The sequence below is a fragment of the Musca autumnalis genome, unplaced genomic scaffold, assembly GCF_047663935.1.
Source record: "Musca autumnalis isolate F117 unplaced genomic scaffold, ASM4766393v1 scaffold_4, whole genome shotgun sequence".
NCBI classification, from domain to species: Eukaryota; Metazoa; Arthropoda; class Insecta; order Diptera; family Muscidae; genus Musca; species Musca autumnalis.
This window is the reverse complement of record NW_027411977.1, coordinates 213,249,178-213,269,754: the sequence shown is the minus strand read 5'-3', so window position 1 is coordinate 213,269,754 and position 20,577 is coordinate 213,249,178. Positions and strand designations below refer to the sequence as shown.

The 20,577-nt window shown below is 30.3% G+C and overlaps 1 protein-coding gene across 1 annotated transcript in view; it reads left to right on the top strand.

Annotated features, from left to right (window-relative positions):
- Window positions 1-20,577, top strand: part of LOC141403221 (uncharacterized) — a 456,033-nt gene that overhangs the window by 317,934 nt on the left and 117,522 nt on the right. The window contains exon 4 of the mRNA XM_073985406.1: window positions 13,692-13,730. Coding sequence (XP_073841507.1) covers window positions 13,692-13,730 — 39 coding nt within the window. The remainder of the gene's footprint in view (window positions 1-13,691; window positions 13,731-20,577) is intronic.

The window sequence follows — 20,577 nt, the reverse complement described above, 5'->3', positions numbered from 1 at the left end:
GCAATTTAAAAAATTTAAGGACCAGTAGGACGTTCAATTGAAAAAAAATGTTACAAATTTTTTTTTTAAATTTTTAAAAAAAATTTTTTGAAGGTCATTTTAATATTTTAAAACAACTAATTTATTAGTGGAGAAAATTCGCAATGAGTATCGAAGTGATAATCTTCCCTGCCCCTTGGCGAACAATGCCAAATTTTCTCCACTAATAAACTAGTTGTTTTAAAATATTAAAACAACAACAATGGGATAAAGCCAGGCTATTAAAAAAATAACGTACTTAAAAAATATTTTCTAAAAAATCGATGCACTCCAAAATTGTTTTTCTTACATTGCCCATCCTATTGGTCCTTCAAAAATTGCAATAGATATCCCAATAAAAAGGTCACACATGTTCTGACGTGCCGTTTTTAAAAAATATAGTGTGAAGATTGTGGATTTAAAAAAAATTAATGGATTTTTTAAAAAATATTTTTTAAAGATGTGGTATTTTGAAGGAATTGGATTTTTAAAAAATAATATTTTTTGAAGGACGTAGAAATTAAAAAAAATATTTTTTGAAAGACTTGGATTTAAAAAAAAATATTTTTTGGGCGTAGATTTTTTAAAAAAAATATATTTTATGAAGGTCGCGGATTAAAAAAAAAATATTTTTTTGAGGGACCTGGATATAAAAACAAAATTTTTATACCCTCAGCATTTATGCTAACGAGGGTATATACACTTTCATACGGGCAAAATGTGCCTCATCGAAATAATGGTTTTAGACCCCAAGTATGTTTGGACGAAATGTGTTTCAGACAATTTGGAGTCGATTGAGCAATGTCAGTCCGTCTGTCTGTCTGTCTGGCTGGCTGGAGCGCACGATAACTCTCGAACGGATGAACCGATTCGGTTCAAATTTTGGCTTTCGTAATATTTTGCCCAAACTTAGTTTATGTTCGAAGATGGGCTATATCGGTTCACTCCTTCCGGTACCTCCCCCACAAAAGTTCGAAAATGTTCGGAAAATTTGTGCGCACGATAACTCTTGAAGGGAGTGACCGATTTGGTCCATACTTTTTCCATCGTAAAGTGTGTTACATACTTAGATAATGTTTCAATATAGACTCCATCGGTTCACTCCTTCGGGTACCTCCCACACAAAATTTCGGAAAAGTTCAGTTTAGGGCCATCTCTCGAATCGCTCTCAATGGAGCTGCCGATTCGGTCCAAAATTTTGCCTTAGTAAAATTTTGTCCAAACATAGTTTAAGTTTGAAGATAAGCCACATCGGTCCCCAGAAAATTTCAAAAATGTTCGGAAAATTTGCTCATACGGTAACTCTTGAAGGGAGTGGCCGAATTGGTCCATACTTTACACATCCTAATATATCTACTAGATATAGATCAGGTTCAAATATGGACTATATTTGTCCACTCCATCCGGTACCTCCCACGCAAAATTTTGGATAAGTTTTAAAGTGAACTTTACGTTGGTAAACATTTTTTCAGGGGCAAGTCCATACTTCTTGAGCAAACTTCCCGAGGGGTGGCACCATATGTAGTGGCTGGACATCCACTTCCATAATGGTCAATGTAGATCCATTCCTTTTAGTATCTCCTCCGCAAAACTTTTTATCTCTAATCCCAATGAACATTTTTGTCGCTTCAAATGCCCAAAATTTTTAAAAACCCCTAAATACATACGTTTTTTGGGAAAAAATTGTTTCAATATATAAAGGCTGAGGGTATATCTCTGTCGGCAAGGCCTACTGATACTTTTTTACTTGTTTAAGTATTTTTTAAGGACGTGGATTTATTTTAAAATTTTTAAGGTTTATTTTCTAAATATTTTTTAAGAACGTGGATTTATTTTATAAAGATTGTTTAAGGATTTTAATTTTTTTTATAATATATTTTTTAAGGACTTGGATATATATTATAAATATTTTTTAAGAAATTTAATGGATTTTTAAAAAAATATTTTTGGAAATACGTGGATTTTTTAAAAAAAAATTTTTAAAGGATGTGGATTTTTAAAAAAAAATTTTTGAAGGACTTGGATTTGTAAAAATTACTTTTGGAAGGACGTGGATTTTTTTAAAAAATATTTTTTTAAAGGTTGTGGATTTTCAAAATATGTTTTTTGAGGAACATGGATTTCTTAAAAAAGTATTTTTGTAAGGACGTGGATTTTTTATAATTAATTTTTTTTAAAAAGTGGATTTATTTTATATGTATTTTTTAAAAATATATTTTGAAGGACATGAATTTTTTAAAAATAATTTTTGAAATAAATTTTTAAGGACATGGATTTTTTAAAAATATAGTTTGAAGGACGTGGCTTTTTTAAAAATATTTTTTGAAGGACGTGGATTTGTTAAACAATAATTTTCAAGGACGTCGATTTTTTAAACAATAATTTTGAAGGACGTGGATTTTTTAAACAATAATTTTCAAGGATGTGGATTTTTTAAACAATATTTTGAAGGACGTGGATGTTTTAAAGCATATTTTCTCAAGATGTTGTTTTTTAAACAATATTTTTCAAGGACGTGGATTTTTTAAAGCATATTTTCTCAAGATGTTGTTTTTTAAAGAATATTTTTGAAGACGTGGAAAACTTGTTCAAGACGTGGATTTTTTAAAGAATATTTTTGAAGACGTGGAAAATTTGTTCTAGACGTAGATTTTTTAAAGAATTTTTAATATTTTAAGACGTGGATTTTTGAAGAATATTTTTTCAAGGCGTGGATTTTTTAAAGGATATTTTTTCAAGACGTAGATTTTTTAAAGAATTTTTAATAATTTAAAACGTGGATTTTAAAGAATATTTTTTCAAGGCGTGAATATTTTAAAGAATATTTTTTCAAGGCGTGGATTTTTTAAAGAATATTTTTTCAAGACGTAGATTTTTTAAAGAATTTTTAATATTTTAAGACGTGGATTTATAAAGAATATTTTTTCAAGACGTGGATTTTTTAAAGAATATTTTTTCAAGTCGTTAATTTTTTAAAGAATATTTGTTCAAGACGTGGATTTTTTAAAGAATATTTTTTCAAGACGTGGATTTTTTAAAGAATATTTTTTCAAGTCGTTAATTTTTTAAAGAATATTTGTTCAAGACGTGGATTTTTTAAAGAATATTTTTTCAAGACGTGGATTTTTTAAAGAATATTTTTTTAAGATGTAGATTGTTTAATATTTTTTAAAACGTGGATTTTTAAATAATATTTTTTTAAGACGTGGATTTTTAAATAATCTTTTTTTAAGACGTCGATTTTTTAAAGAAAATTTTTTAAGACTTATATTTTTTAGAATACTATTCCAAGACGTGGATTTTTTAGACAATATTTTTTTCAAGACTTGGATTTTTTAAAGAAAATTTTTTAAGACTTAGATTTTTTAGAATACTTTTCCAAGACGTCGTATTTTTTTTAAATATTTAATTTGCTGTTTAATTTTTTGAAGGATTTGGATTTTGTAAAAAAATATTTTTCGAATGACGTGGATTTCTTAAAAATTATTTTGGGCGACGCGGTTTTTAGAAACATTTTTGAAGGACGTAGATATTTTAAAAAATATTTGTCGGGCGTTGACTTTTAAAAAAATTTTCTTTGAAGGACGTGAACTTTTAAAAAAGCTATTTTGGAGGAGATGGATTTAAAAAAAAAAATATTTGTTGAACGACGTGGATTTAAAAAAATATATTTTTTGAAAACGTGGATTATTAAAAAATATTTTTATGGACCTATATTTTTTTAACAATATTTATAAGGATCTAATTTTTTTACAAATATTTTTTGAAAACGTAGATTTTTTAAAAAACATTTTTAAAGGACGTAGATTTTTTAAAATATATTTTTTAAGGACGTGGTTTATTTAAAAAAAGTTGAAGAACTTGGGTTTATGAAACAATATTGCTTTAAGTGCGTGAATTTTTTAAGAAAACTGTTCTTCAGAACGTGGATTTAAAAAAAAAAAATTTAGGCCGTGTTTTTTTGATGGATGTGGATTTAAAAAAAATAACTTTTGAAGGGAGTAAATTTCAAAAAAAAAAATTTTTGAAGGCCGTGGATTTTTTTAAAATTTTTTTGAAGACGTGATTTTTTAAAAAATATTTATTGGGCACTAACTTTTTAAAAAAAAAAATCTTCGAAGGACATGGATGTTTTTTTAAAAAAACAAAACTATTTTTTGAAGGACGTGGACTTTTATTGAGGAGATGGATAACAAAAAAGATTTGTTGAACGACGTGGATTTAAAAACAAGTAAAAAAGTATCAGTCGGCTTTGCCGACAGAGGTATACCCTCAGCATGTGTATATTGAAACAATTTTTTCCCAAAATACGTATGTATTTAGGGGGTTTTAACAAATTTGGGCGTTTGAACCGACAAAAATGTTGATTAGGATTAAAGATCAAAAGTTTTGCGGAGGAGATACTAAAAGGAATGGATCGACATTGAAAGTGGATCTCCAGCCACAACATATGGTGTCGTAGGGCTTTTGCTCAAGAAGTATGGACTTGCCCCTAAAAAAACTTTTAATATCGTAATTGAGGCAGCGAATGCAAGTTGCTTCAACAAAAATCAAAGTTAGTCGATATTAGGTTTTAAAGTGAACTTATCCGAAATTTTGTGTGGGAGGTACCGAATGAAGTGGACAAGCATAGTCCATATTTGAACCTGATCTATATCTGGTAGATATATTAGGATGTGTAAAGTATAGATCAATTCGGCCACTCCCTTCAAGAATTACCGTACGAACAATTTTTCCGAACATTTTTGAACTTTTGTGGGGGAGGTACCTGAAGGAGTGGACCGATATTGCTTATCTTCAAACTTAAACTATGTTTGAACAAAATATTACTAAGGCCATATTTTGGACCGAATCGGCAGATCCGTTCGAGAGTTATCTTGCGCTCCAACCACCTCACAGGGTGTCATAGGGGTTTTTTTCAACTTTCATGCTATTTTCTCAGGAAGTATGGACTTGCCCCTGAAGAAACTTGTACCGTCGTATGGAGGGCAGAGAATACATGTTGCCAAAACAAAAATCAAAGCGATTCGAGAGATGACCCTAAACTGAACTTTTCCGAAATTTTGTGTGGGAGGTACCCGAAGGAGTGGACCGATTGAGTCCATATTGAAACCTTATCTAAGTCTGGTACACATTTCAGGATGTGCAAAGTATGGACCAAATCGGTTACTCCCTACAAGAGTTATCGTGCGCACAAATTTTTCGAACATTTTCGAACTTTTGTGTGGGAGGTACCGGAAGGAGTGGGCCGATATAGCCCATCTTCGAACATAAACTATGTTGTGAAGGACTTGATTTTTTAGTATGTTGTGAAGAACATGGTTTAAAAAAAAAAAATATTTTTTAAAAGACGTGGGTACTTAAAAATCAACAGGAGGCGGATTTTTTAAAGAATTTTTTATAGATCTGTGGCATGGGTTTTTAAAAATTTTTAAAGCACTAGGATTTGGATTTTTTAAAGAACTTTTTAAAAGCACCGGGATGTAGCTTTTTTAAAGATTTTTATTCAGTGTTGTTTTTGTTCGACCTTTTCCAAATTTATGTAAAGAAAGACTTTATTTGGCCTCAAGCTCAAATAAAGTCTTCTTTACTTAAAGAATTTTATTTAAAGCACCAGGATTTGGATTCTCTAAAGAATTTTTTAGACGTTGAGTAATTCACGCTTGTAGGCCTTGTGAGACTTAGAGATGCCTTGAAAAAGCCTCCTAGTATCCTTAAAGATTCTTCGTTTGTATGCATATTAAAAGCCTTGAATATATAACATAATTTACCTCTGGTTTTTTTTATAAATGGTACCCATCTCTGCATTGATTTTATTAAGTTTTTTTCATATTGTCCCCTCGCTGTAACAAGTGACTGACATTGTATGTGGCCTTTACCTCATAGTTCGTTCGTTGACTGACTGACAAGTGCTGCAGTCAAACACAAAATGAAAGTTTCGCAAATGCTTCTTATATTTGCGTTAGAAAAAGGTTTCAAATAGTCATGCTCAACCACATTTCCGCTTGAGTATTTCTATTATAGCAAGTCAGGTTTTAGAACGAAACCAGGTGGTAAGAAGAGATTTTGGGAAAAGTATTTTTGAATTAAAAAATAATTTAACTAAGAGATATGAAGTTTATAAGTATTGCAAAATATGTGCATATTCCAGAAACATCGGCGAACAGAATATAAGGGAATTAATGAGAATGGGTGGGAGATATACTTAACCGTTATTTTCCCTGCCTTACCCCTTGGTAAACAATTCTATATTAAAGGTATGTCCAGTCTTCCATTTCCATGATCAAAAATTTGTGTTTTCCATAGTTCTATGTCTGGTTGTCTAAGGAATTTCCCAATAAGCGTCTAAGAGAAGATAAATTAAAGTGAAATACGAAATAAATATAATACCATATCTCAGCAGACAAACTTTAATAACAACATTCCACAGAGAAAGTTTTCATTAATTCTAGCATAAAATATTCAATACTCAAACATTAAGCGACAAATAAAATAACCCAAGGACATTCCATAATACTCTGGCAAACTACTTAACTCTTACACCGCCAGCGAGGCGGAGAGTATCTGCCAACATTAAAGTTTCTCTAGCGAGGCCTCCATCCACTAAAATCCTTTACCTTTATTTGGCAAATGAACATTAAATAATTCCGACAGTTTAGCACCCATTTTGAGAGAAAATGAATGGGGTAATTATTATACGAAGATAGGTACGGATGTTGGTGCGCCGAATACAATTTTGGTTAAATCCAATAAATACCATTTAATGTCTTGAAATATCAATGCGGCAATAATACAACAACAACGGTTAAGTTACATTTATGCAGCTCCTTGTTGGAGCCTTGGCCAAGGCTCTTGTATACACTATAAATGTACCATGTTCATACGTTTGTGTGTGTGTGCCACTTCGCTATTGTTAGCTACTGTCTCATTTCGCTTCAAGGTGATTTTAATTACATGAAATTAATTTGGATTAATGTATGACACATGAAAATAGCTGCTGTCATATAAATAACACCACGACCACCTGCAGTAAAAGGAGGAGAACAGCATCTCTGTAGACAGAGGAAGAGAGATGTTGAAAATGTTGGCCTTAAAAGGCATGCGGTTTGGGGTGGCGTATGTGCGTGTGTGTGGTTCGTTGTAGTTAAATTGAAACTAAAAGCCACTAAACATGACAATGATAAATTGTTTGATGGTTAAACGATTTTGTCGAACGAGCAGAGCAAGTCGTGTATGTTTAAAGCGGTAATTATGTATGTTTACTGGAGCGAATTTAATGCAATTTATGTTTTAATTATTGCAGTAATAGATTTGGTACCAAATATAGCCAATATAATTATTTGTTAGTACTTCCAATATTCCCCAAAGTAGCATGACATTTATTGGGAGCAAGGATCAGGTACGTTCTGCATTTTTAAAATCCATCAAACTAAACAGGACGTACAACATAAGAGGAACATATTTTTATTGCACCACTAGGATATTTTTAAAGGGACCACCACGACGTGGATTTTTTAAAGTACTTTTTTAAATTATAATTATTTGTTCAATACTTCCCCAAGAAGCTTGAAATTTACTCAAAGCTCCGATCAGGTAGGTTTTGTGTCTTTTAAGGACCATCAAATTATTAGGGATCACCATGACGTGCAAATATTTTTTGAGGGCCCACCAAGGCGTGGATTTTTTTAAAAAAAAATTATTTTCTGAAGGAGCGCCAATACTCGCATCTTTTTAAGACTATTTTTGGAGGATCACCAAGACGTGGATTGTTTAAAAAATATTTTCTGCAGGACCGCCAGTACTCGGATCTTTTAAGGAATATTTTTTGGAAGAAAACCAAAACGTGAATTTTTTAAAAAAAATATTTTTGAAGGGCTACAGAGACGTGGACTTTTGAAACTATTTTTTCAGCGCCACCGAGACGTGGATTTAAACAATAAAAGCGTTTTATAAAGGCAACTGAGACATAGAAAAATATTTTTTGAAGTATCACTAGATTGTGAATTTGTTAAAATATGTTTTTTGAAGGACCACAAAGAGGAAGATTTTTAAAGAATATTCAAGAATCCAAGACTTGCATTAAAAAAACTTCTAGCACCACCTCTTGGTGGGTTTTTCTTTTGTAGGACCACCAGAACGTGTATTTTTTTTTTTTTTTTGGAGGACTACGAAGACGTAGATTTTGTTAAAGAATATTTGTTTAAGCGCCACCAAGTCTTGGATCTTTTAAAAACATTTTTTCAAGGATCGCCTCCTGGTGGATTTTTTTTCAATATTTCTTGAAGGACCACCAAGACGTGGATATTCTAAAGAATAATTTTATAAGCGCCGCAAGAACGCGGATTTTTGATAGAATATTATTTGAAGGTCCAAGAGGATGTGGATTTTTTAAAAATATTTTTTGAAGGTGAACTTTTTAAAGAACATTTTTTGGAGATCTATTAAGACGTGAATTGTCTAAAAAAATTTTTGAAGGTCTATCAGGACGTTAATTTTTTTTTAAAAAATATTTACTTTTAAAGAATAATTTTTGAAGGACTATTAGGACTTTAATTTTTTAAAGCACAACGAAAACGTGGATTGTTTAAATACTATTTTTTTAAGGACCTCAAAGATGTGAATTTTTAAATCATATTTTGTGAAAGACCTTTAAGACGTGCATTTTAAAATAATATTTTTTGAAGGACGTGGATTTTAATAAAAATATTTTTGAAGGACGTTGATTTTATTAAAATTTTTTTTGAAGGACGTGGATTTTAATAAAAATATTTGTTGAAGGACGTGGATTTAAATAAAAATATTTTTTGAAGGACGTGGTTTTTAATAAAAATATTTTTTGAAGGACGTGGATTTTAATAAAAATATTTTTTGAAGGACGTGGATTTTAATAAAAATATTTTTTGAAGGATGTGGATTTTAATAAAATTATTTTTTGTGGGACGTGGATTTTAGTAAAAATATTTTTTTGAGGATGTGGATTTTATAGAATTTATTTTTTGAATGACGTGGTTTTTTACGTTGATTTTAATAAAAATATTTTTTGAATGACGTGGTTTTTTACGTGGATTTTAATAAAAATATTTTTTGAATGACGTGGTTTTTAACGTGGATTTTAATAAAAATATTTTTTGAATGACGTGGTTTTTAACGTGGATTTTAATAAAAATATTTTTTGAATGACGTGGTTTTTAACGTGGATTTTAATAAAAATATTTTTTGAATGACGTGATTTTTAACGTGGATTTTAATAAAAATATTTTTTGAATGACGTGGTTTTTAACGTGGATTTTAATAAAAATATTTTTTGAATGACGTGGTTTTTAACGTGGATTTTAATAAAAATATTTTTTGAATGACGTGGTTTTTAACGTGGATTTTAATAAAAATATTTTTTGAATGACGTGGTTTTTAACGTGGATTTTAATAAAAATATTTTTTGAATGACGTGGTTTTTAACGTGGATTTTAATAAAAATATTTTTTGAATGACGTGGTTTTTAACGTGGATTTTAATCAAAATATTTTTTGAATGACGTGGTTTTTAACGTGGATTTTAATAAAAATATTTTTTGAATGACGTGGTTTTTAACGTGGATTTTAATAAAAATATTTTTTGAATGACGTGGTTTTTAACGTGGATTTTAATCAAAATATTTTTTGAATGACGTGGTTTTTAACGTGGATTTTAATAAAAATATTTTTTGAATGACGTGGTTTTTAACGTGGATTTTAATAAAAATATTTTTTGAATGACGTGGTTTTTAACGTGGATTTTAATAAAAATATTTTTTGAAGGTCGTGAATTTCAATAATAATATTTTATGCAGGACATGGATTTTAATAATAATATTTTGTGAAGGACATGGATTTTAATAAATTAATTTTTTTAAGGACGTGGGTTTTAAATGAAACATTTTTTGAAGGTCGTGGATTTTAATAAAGATATGGATTTTAATAAAAATAGTTTTTGAAGGACGTGGATTTTAATAAAAATATTTTTTGAAAAACGTGAATTTTAATAAAAATGTTTTTTTAAGGACGTAAATTTTAATACAAATATTTTTTGAAAAACGTGAATTTTAATATACATACAATTATTAATACAATTATTTTTTTTAAGGACGTGCGTTTATAGAAAAAGCAATTTTGGAGGACGTGTGTTATAATAAAAATATTTTTTGAAGGACGTGGATTACAATAAAAATAGTTTTAAAGGCGGGGATTTTAATATGAATATTTTTTGGAGGACCTGGACTTTAATAAAAATATTTTTGAAGGTCGTGGATTTTATAAAAAATATTATTGAAGGACGTGGATTTTTTTTTTATGGATTATTTTTTATGGATTATGGATTATTTTTTTAAAGACGCGGATTTTAATAAAACTACTTTTTAAGGACGTGGATTTTAATAAAAATATTTTTTCAAGGACGTGGATTTTAATAAAAATATTTTTTCAAGGACGTGGATTTTAATAAAACTATTTTTGAAGGACGTGGATTTTAATAAAAATATTTTTGAAGGACGTGGATTTTAATAAAAATATTTTTGAAGGACGTGGATTTTAATAAAAATATTTTTGAAGGACGTGGATTTTAATAAAAATATTTTTTCAAGGACGTGGATTTTAATAAAAATATTTTTTCAAGGACGTGGATTTTAATAAAAATATTTTTTGAAGGACGTGGATTTTAATAAAAATATTTTTTGAAGGACGTGGATTTTAATAAAAATATTTTTTCAAGGACGTGGATTTTAATAAAAATATTTTTTGAAGGACGTGGATTTTAATAAAAATATTTTTTGAAGGACGTGGATTTTAATAAAAATATTTTTTGAAGGACGTGGATTTTAATAAAAATATTTTTTGAAGGACGTGGATTTTAATAAAAATATTTTTTGAAGGACGTGGATTTTAATAAAAATATTTTTTGAAGGACGAGGATTTTAATAAAAATATTTTTTGAAAGACGTGGATTTTAATAAAAATATTTTTGAAATACGTGGTTTTTAATCAAAATATTTTTGAAGGACGTGGATTCTAATAAAATTATTTTTTGAAGGACGTGGATTTTAATAAAAATATTTTTTGAAGGACGAGGATTTTAATAAAATTATTTTTTGAAGGACGTGGATTTTAAGAGCAATATTTTTTGAGGGACGTGGATTTTAATATAACTATTTTTTGAATGACGTGGATTTTAATATAACTATTTTTTGAAGGACGTGGATTTTAATAAAAACATTTTTTTGGATTAAAAATAATAACTTTTTTGGAGGACGTGGATTTTTTAACAATATTTTTTTGAAAGACGTGGATTTTAATAAAAGTATTTTTTGAAGGACGTGGATTTTAATAAAAGTATTTTTTGAAGGACGTGGATTTTAATAAAAATATTTTTGAAGGACGTGGATTTTAATAAATATATTTTTTTAAGGACGTGGATTTAAATAAAAATATTTTTGAAGGACCTGGATTATAGTAAAAATACTTTTTGAAGGACGTGGATTTTAATAAAAATATTTTTTGAAGGACTTGGATTTAAATAAAAATATTTTTTGAAGGACTTGGATTTAAATAAAAATATTTTTTGAAGGACTTGGATTTAAATAAAAATATTTTTTAAGGAAGTGGATTTTAAAAAAATATTTTTTGGGGGATGTGGATTTTAATAAAATTATTTTTTGGAGGACCTGGATATTAATATGAATATTTTTTTGAAGGACGTGGATTTTAATATAAATATTTTTTGAAGGACGTGGATTTTAATAAATTTTTTTTGAATGACATAATTTTAATAGAAATGTTTTTTGAAGGACGTGGATTTTAATAAAAGTATTTTTAAAGGACGTGGATTTTAATAAAAATATTTTTTGAAAGACTTGGATTTAAATATAAATATTTTTTGAAGGACTTGGATTTAAATAAAAAAATTTTTCGAAGGACGTGGATTTTAAAAAAAATATTTTTTGGGGAATGTGGATTTTAATAAAGTTATTTTTTGAAGGACCTGGATATTAATATGAATATTTTTTTGAAGGACGTGGATTTTAATAAAAATATTTTTTGAAGGACGCGGATTTTAATAAAAATATTATTTGAAGGAAGTGGATTTTAAAAATATATATTTTGAAGTACGTGGATTGAAAAAAATATTTTTTGAATGACTTGGATTTTTAAAAAAAATACATTTTGAAGTACGTGGATTTAAAAAATATATATTCTGAAGTACGTGGATTCAAAAAAAAATATTTTTTGAAGGATTTTGAGGGGCATGTATTTAAAAGAAAATTGAAAGATGTTGATTTAAAAAAATATTTTTAAGCAAGTGCATTTCAGCAAAAAAATAGAGCATGGCATTTTCAAAAAACAATTTTTTAGGACGTGGTATTTTTGAAAAAATACGGACGTGAATTAAAAAAATATATATTTTAAGCACGTAGATTTAAAAAAAAAATATTTCTTGAAGGCCTTTTGATTCTTTAAAAATATTTTTTGAGAGAAGTGGATTTTTAAAAAACATTATTTGAAGCACGTAAATTCTATAAAAATTATTTTTAAGCACTTGGATATTTAAAAACATATTTTGTTGAAGGACAACCAAGACGTGGAATTTTAAACAATGTTTCTTGAAAGACCAACAAAGATTGGATTTTTTAAAAAAACATTTTTTTCGAATGACCACCAATACATAGATTTTTAAAGAATAATTTTTGAAAAATCATCAAGACGTAGATTTTTTAAAGAATATTATGTAATAGTTCAAGGGGAAGTTTCTTTTTTATGTGTATGTGGATTTGTTAAAGAATATTATTTAAAGTTCCTAGAAGATGTAGATTTTTAAAGAATATTATTCGAACGTCCGAGGGGATGTGCATTTAAAAAAATTTAATTTGATGGGGACTTGAATTTTTAAAGGATATTGTGTGAAGGTCCAAGAGGATTTGGATTTTGTAAGGAATATTATTTGAAGATCCATGTGTGTTTGATTTTTTTAAGAATTTTATTTGAAGTTCCATGGTGATGTGTATTTTTTAAAGAATATTATTTGAAGGTCCAAGAGGATGTGAATTTTTTTTAATATTGGTTGATGGTGCAAGGGAACTTGGATTTTTTTAAGGAATATTATTTGAAGGTCCAAGATGATGTGGATTTTTTAAAGAATATTTTTGAAGGTCCATGAGGATGTTGATTTAAAAAAAAAAATATTTTTTGAATGCCCAAAGTGAAGTGGATTTTTTAAAGAAGGCTCGAGAGGGTGTCGATTAAAAAAATTATAGTCCAATGGGACGTAAATTTTTTAACGAATATTATTTAAAGGGTCAGGATGGTGTGGATTTTTAATGCAATATTTTTTGAAGGTTTTTGACGGTCCAAGGAAAAGTAGATTTTTTAAAGAATACTATTTGAAGAGGATGTGGATTATTTAAAATTTTTTTGCAGGTCCAAGGGGATGTGGATTTTAGAAAACATTTTTTAAAGGACGTGATTTTTTTAAAGATTTTTTTGAAGGATTATTGTGTCGTGAAGTTTTAAAGAATATTTTTAAAGGACTATCAGGAAGTGACTTTTTTAAAGAATATTTGTTAAAGGACATATTTTTTCTGTAAATATTCTGTAAATCCTTTTGTCACAACTCTTGTTGTAATAACTGTTTATTTTTTTCTCTTTCAGGTATTAAGGATCCAAATCTGGATAGACACTCAAACAAAGGTAAGCTTACTGGCAAAAAATATTTAATTATTTGCATTTATTAACAAAAATGTATTTTTCATTTTAAATCCTTTTTCATAATGTAATATTTTTTTTTCCAAAATTAATCTCAATAATTATATTGCTGCATAAGCAAAAAACGCATAAAATAAAATTTGTGCTAAAAATTAAATTAAAAGTAATGGCATGGAAAGTAACAAGCTAGATGAAAACATTAAATGGATATAACATCACTTGGTTATTGCTGTTGCTGCTGCTATTGTTGTTCTTGTTGTTAACATAAAAACTGCAAAATAATGAAATTTTAATATGAAACTCGTAAATTTATTAAAAAGCCACTTAAACCACTTCTAACATAAATATATAAATATATTAATATACACAAAAAAACACAGACATAAGCAAACAAACAGTGAGGAAAGGATAACAGGGAGATGAAGTGGCAAAAACTAAAACATCAACACACAAAAAAGGCCATAAAGGATTCTTCGTAGCGTTGAGAAGTGGGTGGATATTAGGGTATTCCGAGGAGCAAATAATATGTTTCGATATGATATTCATATATACTGAGGTATTAAAATTCACGTCCTTTAAAAAATATTTTTATTTAAATCCACGTCCTTTAAAGACCTTTAATTTTTAAGACCTAGATTTTTTAAAGTATATTATCTGTAGTTCAATAAGAAGTGTTTTTTTATGTGAAGTTCCTAGAAGATGTGGGTTTGTTAAAGAATATTATTTAAAGTTCTTAGAAGATGTAGTTTTTTTAAAGAATATTATTTGAAGGTCCAAGGGGATGTGCATTTAAAAAAATAAGTTTGGGGACTTGAAATTTTAAAGAATATTAAATTTAGGAGTATTTATAGGTTTTGGGTGATAAGTAAATTACAAATTCCTTTCCAAAGTTCACGAAATTGCGCTTTTCAATTTATTCCTAAGTATAATTAATGGTTCTGTCTATGTTGCATCATCCTGATATCCTGAAAGATAACGACACAATCAAAATATCATTTATGGGACACTAAATATAAAGGACGACATCTATATTTCAGTTTTGACATTGGTTTTAGATAAAAGATTCTTAGACGTGCCTACTTTTAGGCGCCAAGGTCTATAAAATAAATTTATAGTATGAAATGGAACAATCAGTTTTAAAGCTTGGATTGAAATTAAAATTAACGTTAATTGGTATACAGCAAAATTCTAGCTGATTTTTAAAAATGTCTATATCTTGTGTTAACTTCATTTTCATTTTCTTCATTTGGTTTACCCTGTGTAATCATAATATTATTACAAAGAAAATTTTCCTTTTCTGTGGCAACAACGTTTCGGTCGTTTTTGCCATCTCTGTGGTTTGAAAGGACTAACCATTATTTGATGCTTACCAACACCCACATATTTTAAGGCCATACATGTTTCCCTTATGTAGTATATGCACATTCAGGTCTACACAGACAAACATATTTGCAAACTTTGTAGTAGTTATCTTCGAAAAGTAAATATCAAACAGCAGGAAAAGGATTGTGAAAAAGTTTTCTTAGACATTTTAAATTTAGATTTTTCTTAAGACAAACAAATTCCTCATTACGTCTGAGGTCTGTTTTTCTAAAGAAAAAATCTTTAGTACGACAGAAAAAAATATAAAAAATCGTCAGTAAGCCTGAGGACCTGTTGATTCCTATGTTAGGGGCAACGGTTCCGAACCTCAAGTGTTTGACAAATTTCCCATCGCCCGAGAACACAATGTCACGCAGACGATCTTTGATAAGCAACTATCGACTGTCACATTCCCACCAGGGTCAGCTCTATCGATGACTGCTACCGGCAATTCATCTGATACCATTGGTCTTCTGATTTTCTGTTAGGTGTTACTACGCGTGAGAAGTGTTTCTGAATATACCTTGTGGCTCAGCCTAACTTGTGAGGCTACCTAGGCTGTGTCATCTTTCCTGCTCTCATTCTTTTGGGTTGGGTTTCTTGGCCTTAGGATGTAATTCCTCCGTTGAAATAACTACGTATATTCACCGTGGAGGAAATAGTATTCGGAATGATACAGTAGCACAGGCGGCTCAAATGTATAGTGAGAGCCGTACTGGTAGACCTCCCACTCCACCATCCATCACAGCAGAAGAATGCCAGCTGCCAAGATAAACAGAAGTGAGCTTAGCCCTACTAAGATACGGACTATGCAGCCGCCTCAATTTGCATAGGGTCAAATTTGACAGCTCGATAATCAACTCATGTCCAACATCTATTTAACTGTCAAGCTAAACCCCTCACCTATCTCCCGATTCTTTGTCGGCGCAGCCAATCCAGGTTACAGAATTTTTGAATATGGACACAGAGGAAGCAGAACCAGAAACGTGAGGACCATGCACAAACATACATATTGGAATTGCTACAACAATTGATGAGCATGATAACTTACGAGAGGAGAGTCCGCTTGTGTATATCGAGTTTTATCGTCCGACATCTCCTTAGGAAACCTTCCTTCAACAAATAATCGACAAGGATTTGTTGAAGAATAGTCTTTTCAATGACCTTCAGGTCCATAAACGTGGATTTGTTAAGAATATTTTTTAGAGTCCTTCAGGCAAATAATCGAGGATTTTTAAAAGAATAGTTATTCAGAGACCTTCTGGCCAATAAACGTGGATATTATAAAAAATTTTTTTCAAGGTCCTTCAGGCCAATAAACGTGATTTTTTTAAAGAATATTTTTTCAAGAATCTTCACGCCAATAACAAACGTTGATATTTTAAAAAATATCAAAAATCTTCAGCCCAATAAACGTGGAGTTTTTAAAAATAATTTTTCAAGGATCTTCAGCCCAATTAACGTGATTTTTAAGAATATTTTTTTCAAGGAACTTCAGCCCAAGAATATTTTTCAAGGACATTCAGCCCAATAAACGTGTTTTTTTTAAATATTTTTTCAAGGACCTTCAGCCTAATAAACGTGGATGTTTAAGAATATTTTTTCAAGGAAATTTAGCCTTATAAACGTGGAATCGTTAAGAATATTTTTTCAAGGACCTTCAGCCCAATAAACGTGGATTTTTTAAGAATATTTTTTCAAGGATCTTCAGACCAATAATAAACATGGATTTTTTAGAATATTTTTTCAAGGACTTTCAGCCCAATAAACGTGGATTTTTATACCCTCCACCATAGTATGGAGGGTATATTAAGTTTGTCATTCCGTTTGTAACACATCGAACTAATCATTTGCGACCCTATAAAGTATATATATTCTTGATCAGGATAAAATTCTAAGACGATCTAGCCATGTCCGTCTGTGCGTCTGTTGTAATCACTCTAGCGTCCGCAATAATTGAGATAGAGTGCTGAAATTTTGCACCAGTGGGTCTTTTTTCCATAGGCAGGTCAAGTTCGAAGATGGGCTATATCGGTCCACTCTTTGGTATAGCCCCCATATAACGGTACCTCCTGATTTGAGGTATTTTGACGTTATTCGCCACAGACCGAACTAGCTATAATTTGGCACTTAGGGTTTCTAGTGATCAACAAACTTATATCCCAAAGGATATGGGCATAGGTCCATGTTTTGGTATAGTCCCCATATAACGGTGCTTCCCGATTTTCGGTATTTTGAGAATCAATTTTTAACCGAAATATCTGCAATTTGACATTTAAGGTTCTCAGTGGTCATGATATATCTCCACCAAACATCGTCAACATAGGTCCATGTTTTGGTATAGCCCCCATATATCGGTACCTCCCGATTTTCGGTATTTTGAGAATTATAGCCACAATTTTTAACCGAACTAGCTGTAATTTGCCATTTGAGGTTCTCAGTGGTCATGAAATATCTCCATCAAACAGCGTCAACATAGGTCCATGTGTTGGTATAGCCCCCATATAACGGTACCTCCCGATTTTCGGTATTTTGAGAATTATAGCCACAATTTGTAACCGAACTATCTGCAAGATGACATTTGAGGTTCTCAGTGGTCATGAAACATCTCTACCAAACATCGTCAACATAGGTCCATGTTTTGGTATGGCCCCCTTATAACCGTACCTCCCGATTTTCGGTATTTTCAGCATTTTAGTTACAATTTTTAACTGAACTAGCTGTAATTTGACATTTGAGGTTCTCAGTGGTCATGAAACATCGTCAACATAGGTCCATGTTTTGGTATAGCCCCCATATAGCGGTACCTCCCGATTTTCGGCAATTTTGAGAATTTTAGCTACAGTTTTTAACCGAAATAGCTGTAATTTGACATTTGAAGTTCTCAGCGGTCATAAAACATCTCCAACGAAACATCGTCAATATAGGTCCATGTTTTGGTATAGCCCCCATATAAAGGTATCTCCCGATTTTCGGTATTTTGAGAATATTAGCTGCAATTTTTAACCGAACTAGCTGTAATGATCGGTATTTTGAGAATTTTAGCTAAAATTTTGTCTATTCAAAAATAATCGTCAATATACATACATATGTATGTCCATGTTTTGGTATATCCACCCATATAACTGTACCTCCCGATTTTCGGGAATTTTCAGTGGTCACGAAATTTCTTCACTAAAATTCGTCAACATGGGTCCATTTTTGAGGGTCTACATTGTTTTGATGAAACTACCCTCAATTTGACTCTTGAAGTTCCCTGCTATAAAACTTTTCCGCCAAAAATTAAAAGATAGGTTGACTCTTTGATATAGCCCCGTAGGTGGTACCTTTCACCTAGCTGAACACATTTTCTTAGATTAGATTAGATTACACTGTGCAACAAAATGGAGGTGAAAGTCTGGTTCACGGAAAATTCCTCTTGGGGAAGAAAGGCCTTGGTGAGTATATTATGAACCCCGAAGGACAGATCCGCCGTGAGTCGAACTTCCACGTTATGGCGTGATGAAATTTTTGTTAGAGACCCTGTGGGCCATCAGGAATTAGCGTTATATCTTTGTTCACTGTTGCTTAAGTGCTCTACAAAAACAACAAAACAAAAACTTCATCACACCATAACGCGGAAGTTCGACTCACGGCGCATCTGTCCTTCGGGGATTTTAATATGCACACACCAAGGGCTTTCATCTCCAAAAGGAATTATCTCTGCCCCAACATTTGTGTTCACAGTGTAATTTAAGCAATAGTGGCAGGCAGTAGGAGTCTATCCATTGTCGAAAAAAAATTGTGAAAGGACCCTAATTATTCCATTTTAATTAAGACTATTTTATGGTGGGGGGTATAAAAAGTTCGTCCCGGCCGAACTTAACGACTTTTTACTTGTTTACTTCTCAATGATAGTTTTTTGAAGGATTAATAAAGGGGTAATCTTAGATGTCCAGTGGTTTTCTCTGGAAGAAAAGGTTCGATGTCACTGTGCAGCATTTTCAAGGTAATTTTGTGCAAACAACTTCTAATGCGGTTTTTATGAAAGTACAAACCAAGCAGACAAAAACCCTTTTTGGGTCTTGATTTGTTAGATCGGGTTCGGAATTTATGGCCCTATCTAAAATGGTTAAGTATTGACTTTTTAAAGAAAATCGGGGCTATATTTTTGAAAACAATACTATTCTTTCCATGACATCCGCAGCAAACGTGCAGATAAGAACAAGAAGAAAGTATTTGGAGAAAAATTTAACTCGAACAACCTTATTTAAGTAATAAATTTTATAATATGTCTAAAACTTCCGTAATTTTTATATATTTAGCAGCGTATCTCCAAAACGGTTAATTTTTTCTTAATATTATCTTTGGGAAAAATATTCGATGGAATATAATACACAAATCAGAACATTGTTGTAAAATGTCTCTATCACGTTCTTTCTAGCATATTTTTGAACGACAATTTGATAAATATATCAGTTTCAGATTGTTCTGAAGAATTGCTGAGCTCATTATTTGGAAAATGTTTGCGAAAGGTTACTTGGTTCATCTCTTAATAGTATGGCTGTTACTGACCATAATTCTAGAAAGTATGTAAAATTTCCTCTATTTTATCAATTTTGATGCGCTAGGTGCGGTTTTTCCTAGCTCGTCTATTTGACGCTTCAATTCTACTACTTTAGGACTACAATATTCCTGAAGACAAACACGTAAAATTGTTATTAGTTTCTGTGATAAAGCCCGGATCGTTTTAGCCCGGTATAAAAACAACCGATCTAAAAACACGAAACCCAATTTGGGGTTTTGTAGTCTCAATATGTACTTTCAAAAAATGCCCACTAGAAGTTGTTTGCATTTTCAGTGTTGCACATTGTGTTCGAAGAGTTGGCAAGACAAAACAATTTTCATCAATCTAGAAAAATATAATTACAGAATATTTTCAATTGTTATCCTTCTCTATAACCCCAACATCTTAGCAAAGTCACAGATGAACATCTTTTTATTTCCAAAAGTCAAGCATTAATTGAAACATTTAAAACGTAATCAAGTAACAAATTTAATTAAATTTAAATTTCATTGTAACGAGTTGAAAATTGTTCTCGTTGAATGTTATTAAAAAGCCTAGATGTTTACCTCCCTTCCTTCGTTCGTCACATAAAACACTAAAGAAGCAGCGTTGTAGAAAAACCATAACATTTCTCTTTACGTTCTTGTTGTTGTTTTTTTTTTTTGTTATCAAGCCTTTGAAATTCTTTGCTTATTAAATTAATATATGAAACGTGTTAAATTAAATAGTAACAATTTTCCACAAAACAGGATATAATCATATCTCTGTTTGGGGCCATATCCTTCTGTGGCGTGTAGGATAAGACGGAATGTGTGTGGTGGTTGTTTGGCTTGTGGCTTGAATTGTTTGTTTGTTAGATTTTTGATTATTTTATAAACGTTAACACACCCCAACCCTTATAATTCTTGTATTTTATATTCACCT